Source organism: Cottoperca gobio, chromosome 15 (genome assembly GCF_900634415.1).
Source record: "Cottoperca gobio chromosome 15, fCotGob3.1, whole genome shotgun sequence".
Classification (NCBI taxonomy): domain Eukaryota; kingdom Metazoa; phylum Chordata; class Actinopteri; order Perciformes; family Bovichtidae; genus Cottoperca; species Cottoperca gobio.
Genome location: NC_041369.1, coordinates 14,500,831 through 14,508,450, shown reverse-complemented (window position 1 = coordinate 14,508,450; position 7,620 = coordinate 14,500,831). Strand labels below are relative to the sequence as shown.

The following is a 7,620-nucleotide window of genomic DNA, read 5'->3' as shown; positions in this document are numbered from 1 at the left end:
CAAGAAACACTTTTCCTCTAGAACTGCTCCACTTCCTCTGCTGGACAGTTATCATGGGCAGCTGATTGGATTTTTATACTGCTGAAAAAAACTTGAGGAATGAACATTACAAGTGTAGTCGTCACACTGCAACATGACGTTAGATTTAACAGTTTGATTTTGGATCCATGAACTGAAAAAAACATCATCTTATGTTTGAAGCATGGATTCATAGCTTCAAAGCACCATTTTATAACAAGAAATAATTTTAATTATTATTTCAATCGAAGAAACCCTGACATTTACACGTGTGTGATACATTTTTAGCTGCTTAAGCATAATCTGTGCTTTGGCCCTTGGTTTCTTCTGCAAGAATAACACAAATAGACCTTGAACCATGAATATGACAGCAAGTTATTGAAGAAACTCATAACTTTGACAACCTATGAAACCGTTTCTGTTTACCAGAGGTGTAGACATACTTCAGTCAGATTTAAGTAACAAAAATGAGGACTTGAGACATGAGACTTGAGTTTTGCAAAATATAACTATTAAAAGAACTTTAGAAGAAAAATGTTTGCAACTAACTTGTAATTATCTGATGATGACTAAACTTTGTCCTTTTTTCCAGAAACTGAGACTTCAATTGAGACTTGCTTTGAGAAGAATTGAGACTTGACAAAACACTTTAAAACAGCTCAAACACATATTTTTATAAACTTTATTGCCACACTTGGTATCTGAATTAGCTGAATGCAAAAACTAGCTACACCCATTATTTCAGCTGCACTTGGTATTTCACAGTATTCCCTTTTGGCTTAAATACTTCAGTAGTGACTCTGGTCAACTCGGAGCCCGCCAGTCATAATGTATTCATATTTATGTTTTAAACACTGAGTTAGTATAAGCCCCCTACTATATGTACCTCTAATGCATATCCCTTTCCATGAGCAGCACAGCCATTTCAGCAGTGCCTCAGCCAAGCCGAACACAATGCTACCATTGAACTAGAGTCACAGTGGATACCTTTATATACCATCAAGAGCGACAGTTAACACAACAGCACCTGGGTTTCACTTAAAGTGATAGGCCATATTAATACCGTTACATACGTACGTCTTATATTTTAGTTGTCACCACAACCATTAACACACAATAATCTCACGACTAATCATTTCAAGGAGTGAGTAGTAAAATGTTGAATTTTGCAGGTTTTTATATTTCTGGTGATTGTATTTCTTTAAGTTGTGAAGTGATTTAAACAACTCCCTGCATAAGAAATGTGTTTGTGTCCATGAACACACAGGTTAGAAGTACAGAAGCAGCTTTAGTTAACTAATGCCCAAACTGCCTGTTTCCTTAGAGGTGAGCAGGCAGCACTGGGAAATACATTACTACTATGGCTGCTGGCTATTGGGGAAAAACAACACTTGTATGTTGAAGACACATGTAGGTATCTGAAGTAAGATATCATTCTTCTAGCTACTCATATAACATGAGTATTATAAATCCATCCCTATTGACCTCTTTTATGGCATATTGAAAATTTGGTTAAATACATCAAAGATTATTCTGTATTTTCACACGGCGTGATTTTGTGGAGATATGAATACTCCTCATGAAGACACCACAAAATACAATGCCACATTCATTTCACCTGAGTCGAATGTGTAAAGCTCTATAAAAGCACATCAGGTCTAATCTAAAGTGATTCTATCAGTTGCCTAGTTAAGCACAGATCTATCAAAATACAAGTTGAACTAGGAAGAATTAAGCACTAGCGTTATAAACCCTATGAACAGAAACATCTTCTCTTCCAGACATACGCACAAACAAAACACACATCCCTTTCACTTTCCCTGTTGTTGATGTTAACTATCAATAACATATTACGTAAGAATCTCTTACAAGTCAGGCTTGACATCTATGTTTATTTCATTTTAAATGAAATGTAAAGCGCCACATATAAAGCTTAAATACCAGGCTTCTCAGTAAACGCAGTATACAAATAAATACTTCCCTTTCTCAAGTGGCTCTTCATTTGTCACAATGAGGCACATCATTGGTGAGTATGAATATTATTGTATGGCCCAGTAAAACATGTTGCGTCTTCTATGGCACATTTGCTCACTAGTTTTGGTCTGTGCAATAATGGCTTCTCCTGGCTCCGATCCATTGCATGCTGCGTTCTGCAGAATCACAGCTACATTGTTGACCTCTCGATCAATGAAATAGTTTATCTTCAAGCAAACTGATGGACTTATTGAGCAGGGTCATTTCATCATCCACAAACCTGTACCCAAACAGCTTCATGGTGGGTCCACACACCCTCTGCACTACCTGAGCCAGTGTGAAGGGAATGCTGAATCTCCATTTCTCTGCCTGCTCTGATGAGTTCTTCTGGGTGGAATAAATCCCTCTAGCTTCCTGTGTGGTCTGTGTGTTCCTCAGAATCCACTCCCTAGCTTGGGGACTAAATGGTATCCCTGTGAACTTGTACATCTCCTCTGCCTTCTGCATGGGGTAGCGGGCAATATCCTCATAGCGCACCAACATGTAGCGTCTCCTCAGCCAGCGAGGTTGGCTCAGTCCCACCTCGGCAGACATCCTAATCTGGTCACAGTTTCCTTTGAGCCTCTTCACCTCCTCGTCATCTTCGGGCACATGACCGTCCTGCGCCCAGGCCTTCCACGTCTGGTACTTCGAAGAGAAAGCCACCATGCGGGATGCTAAGATGGCCCGTGGATCTCGGACTAGCTGGATCACTCTCACATCCAGGCGAGGATCCTCCACCAAAGGTTGCAATGTGTCCAGCTGGCGCACGCGGACAGTCTTGACGGCGTGGTGTTGCTTAGAAAGGCAGGATTCAGTTGCAAGGGTCAAGTTGAGCGGCCCACAGCGACGAGTCTTACAGTGATACCTGAGACAAGAGTGGTAAAGTTTGTGTATAATAAAATATCTTTACAAAGCATGATAATACTTTATCATATAGCATGATAAAGTATGAGCATGAACACTTTATTGTCTGAATTATGAGTACAAAAGATGATCAATGAAATAAGACGGTGGTCATAAAAAACTTAAAGGGTGAAGTCAACTATGACTCCAAAGGGCATTTTGGTAAGCAGCATCTAAACACCAAGTTTAAAACTGTGTTGCTTATAGGACTGCAATTAAATATCTTATTCATCAATTAATCTGACAATTATTTTCTGGATTTATTTATTATGTTCTTTGGTCAATAAAAAGTCAGAAAATGGAGAAAAATGCCAAATCACAATTTCCTAAATCATAAAATGATGTCTTCAAGTGTCTCGTTTTGCAAAACATTACAGGGTGAATGTATATTGTAAGTACTTTGTATACGGTTATTTAAATTCTAAGTCATTATTAGATGAATTCATCAACTATGGTGTTTTGTTACCAATTGCAATGACATGTGAATGTCATTGCGACCAGCAGCGTCGGCTGAGGCTCACGGCTATCATACGTAGTATTTACAGCAAAGGATAAAAAGCCACTTCTCAGAAACTTAGTTAGGGTTAACATAACATAAACCTATAGTAATGTTAAATTATCCAGTAGACTTCGCTGTTTCTGTTTTGAAGAACATTGAGGATATACGTCATTAAAACAAAATGTTCTTACTGAAGCTCACATTGGTAAAAAAAGACTCAACCACATTGTAAACTTGATCAATAACAGTGAGTATTTAGAGAATTTACAATACCTTTCAAAAACATCTTTGATCACAGGACTGCAGACAGATTCTTCACAGAGCGATAAACTAGACTCTCTGCGGAAAAGAGCCGGGGTCACATGGTCCTGAGGTGGGGGAACGATGAACTTTTCAAGGGGAGAGAAATCGCAAAGGAAGAGCGCCTGGAGTACATCCCGGTAGATTCCTGACAACACTGTACCGTTGTTTGCCTCTGAGGCCGAGGCCAGCAGGCGCTCTACGTGCCACAAAGGCTCAAACAGGTAGAACATATTCTCCCCGTGCTGGTTGAAAAATTCCCCAACAAATGAGGAACCTGTTCTTGTTGTGGCCAAGAGTAATATGTGCTTACGGCCACCGCTGAAGCTGTACGTGCCTAAATCATCTAGTTCTTCCTCCTCCTGCTCCTCAGAGAGACTTGAGTTATTCCCTTCTGTACCAATGAGTTTAGAGAGTAGCATTTTGAGCATCGCCAGTGAGCCATTTTGTGTTGCGTTGCTATAATCCAGTGGAGTCTGTGGGGTCTGCTGTGGAATCTGCCTCTGGATCAGTTTATCAGAAACCCTGATGAGATAGAGATGTTTTATTAGCAGCATAAACACCTAAAATAGGTCTTATATTTGACATTTAGCTGACACCTTTACATAGACACGTGCTTTATATGTGAAGCCACAGCCAGTTAGCTTAGCTTAGAACAAAGACTGGAAACAAGGGGAAGCAGTTAGCCTGGCTCTGTCCATTAAGAAAAGGGTTACTGACTATTTATTCTCTTACCTTGATAGGATGTTGCTTTCCTTTTCGATGATGACCAGGGCCACGATACAGATGAAGACAATTGCATATTTGATCTTCATTCTTGAGTCCTGGCTTTGCAATTGGACGTCTAGAGTCTAGTCTGTGTGTTGGTCATAGCTTGTCATGCAGAGGCTAAAGCTTCATTCTGAAATAAGAAATTCACTTCAGTAAAGACAGAGTATGCAAAATAGATGTGATTCATGCTTTATAATGACACTTGAGAACACTTTCATGGGAAAGTACAGTATAATGCTGAATAAAAAGACAAAATAATCTGTCCAACACTACCATGAAATCATACAACAGACATATTGGATTACACTGCATATATAAACTATCACTATCAGAAACACAAAAGAGAAAATTAAATGATCTCCCATCTTAGCCCTGAGAGAGAAATCAAATTTAAGATAGCGGTTTTTTTTATAGCAGCTGCAATGATCTGAAACCTGAGGAATGTTGAGCAGTTTGTACAACGCCCATCTTTTTAAACTTGTTCGCCTCAGTTCTTACAACCCCAGAAAAAGACAGTGTTGCTTTTCAGTCAGGCGGGGGTCAGGGATGGAGAAGAAGAAGGTGGATGAGATGGAAGGAGTTAATGTAAACAGTGCTGGTTGTCACTGACAGTAAAGTGGAACTCTTTCATGTGCCAGAGGACACGACAAATGTATCTTTAACACAAAGACACTTTCAAGAAGAGGGTGTGTTGCTGAACTTCACCATCTTACAGGTAAATTCAGAAGTATCATTTCTGGTAAATGTTTTTTGTGAAGTAACTATGAAGCCTTAACGTGACGACAGGCAAGTCATATTTGATGCTTATGTTCATGTTCAAAAGAGATGTAGTGTAAGTCAGAGATTTGTAGTTTCAAAACCAAATCTTCCTGTCATCATTAGCCGTAGTAGTATCCTTCCCATCCTTTGGCAGAGTCTTACTCTGCGCCATGAAGGCTATCATGCAACCTGAACTCATAAATACTGAGGCAAATCAGTTCGGAAGACAACCCACATTAATGTTGCCTTCCTAGCCCACGTTGGTGTCAGGTTGCTCCTCTGAACGATTTTTAATCAAATGAACTATTTTGACATAATTTCAAATGATTTTAGTACAACAAATTTCTTAATTCTGAATTGTCCATGGACTCTTTTTACGTGTTATTAAAAAAGAAATGTAGACTATGACCCCCCCGGCCACCCACACACACACACACACACACACACACACACACACACACACACACACACACACATACGATTTGGACCTGTCAAGACAGTGAATAATTTCTACAAAGCATATCATTACGGGAAAAAGAAACAGTTTTGTGGAGTGATTGTGTGCTCTGTAAGTAAATATCACCCAATTATCTGAGCTTAATACGCCATAGCCGTCAAACTGTCAGGCTGAAGCACTTGAGATGAGCACTTTTACATATTCAATAGTCACTGGAGCGTTTGGCAAATCTGACTATCTGCTCAAGCAGAAACACACATCACTCTGTTTATCATCTCACTACAAATTACATTAATGGCTGCCTTCAAAGCCTGGAAGCAGCATCTCATGGAGACGCTGAAAGCTAAATTCCCAATGAATGCTTAGCTGTTCATCCAGGGGTGCCAGTGTAAACAATTAACTGTCATAGGCAAATACTGAAAACCGCTGGAATTTGTGTAGGTGCTGCTTATTATTTCAATGTGTTTGATTGATTTTAGTCTGGATATAAGTACCCCCTATGTGTGTGCGTGTGCGTGTGAGTGTGTGTGTGTGTGTGTGTGTGTGTGTGTGTGTGTGTGTGTGTGTGTGTGTGCTTAATACTATAGCAGCCATTAGGGGGGAGGGGACATTCAATTCAGGAGCATTTCCAACATCCCCACCACTGAACCAGAATGAATACATACTAATGAATACTTCTGCATACTATTTATCTCTGGTGCCCTGAGATGAGGACGTGATGCTTTCAAATATTCAAAATCTGAATTTCAAATGGTTATATGAACAACTCACATCTCTATTACAAAGAATTATTGATTGAAGTGGACTACATGGCAGCCTCCGTATTTTTGCACGATCATCATTTATACCTGCATCTTATAAGGAACACATCTCACGTATGGTTTGACAGCAGAGGTAATAGGCTAGTGGTAGACTTTATCATTATTCATCATGTATCGCGTTTTTCACGCATGGCAGCAGGATGTTTACAAGCTCTACCGTGTGCCGGTCGCTCTTTAGGTTGTTGTTGTTTTGTTTTTTTTAGCTTTGAGTCGTTTCCTGTCAGAAGAAAATGAGATGTGGAGATGTTCGGGTAGCAGATACAAACCTTTAGCTGATCTCTCTCTGCAATCGAGCAAAAACGTCCCTGATCTTGCGAGAAACAGTATCGTCCCCTTCGTAGCATCTTGCTGCATTGTGTAGGACAAGGACACACTGCTTCATTGTATCCTCGGACGCAGGCTCCTCTTCTCTGCCGGATGAATGAGAGGCAGCGAGGAGGCACAGACGTCTTGCAAAAACATCGACATTAGGAGAGCGAAACGGACCGCAAGCGATAATAATGTTTGTTTATTTAAATTTCGATTAAATAGTGAGTAAAAAAAAAAAAAAGAACTGTGCCACAGATACTTGTATAATCTCCCGACTACCCGACAGCTAAAAGCGCTAATTTGCCTTCATTTTGTTTAATTTTTTGTAAAAAATATAATCACTTTTAAACTTTTTCCCAAACTTACCCCATGTGCTAGATGCCGCTGCTCGAGCGAGCTGACTGTATAACCACGCTTCACGTCACCGCTCTCTTTGCGTGGGACATCCTGTGTAGGCGAGGTCACGTGATCCCAAAAAAAACCCCGAAATTATGTATAAAGGCTCCCCTTGTTTCAGGAAGTTCCCCCCTGAATATAAAGTCCATGTCACTCTATACACTGTTTTAGTAATTTAAATCACCTTTATGTACATGTTGTGAATGTTGCAAACTAAAATTTAGTTTAACAGAACAAAAAAACTAATACAATGTCTATTCATCACGTGCTGGGGAATTGAAGCACACATGAAGTCACATAATCTGTTTCAGATATCCTAAAATATCTTCAGAGCAACACAGTTTAGCATGTGCTGAACACATTTTTGTCCA

The 7,620-nt window shown here is 39.8% G+C and overlaps 1 protein-coding gene across 1 annotated transcript; it reads right to left on the bottom strand.

The window, feature by feature from the left end:
• Positions 1–585: 585 nt before the first annotated feature.
• Positions 586–7,274, bottom strand: chst3a (carbohydrate (chondroitin 6) sulfotransferase 3a). Its single transcript, XM_029450096.1, has 5 exons — positions 7,220–7,274; positions 6,811–6,993; positions 4,472–4,637; positions 3,710–4,261; positions 586–2,899 (listed from the first exon to the last, which is right to left on the bottom strand). The coding sequence occupies exons 3-5, from the start codon at positions 4,549–4,551 to the stop codon at positions 2,203–2,205; spliced, it is 1,329 nt and encodes a 442-aa protein (XP_029305956.1). The 5' UTR covers positions 4,552–4,637; positions 6,811–6,993; positions 7,220–7,274; the 3' UTR covers positions 586–2,202.
• Between the last annotated feature and the right edge of the window lie 346 nt (positions 7,275–7,620).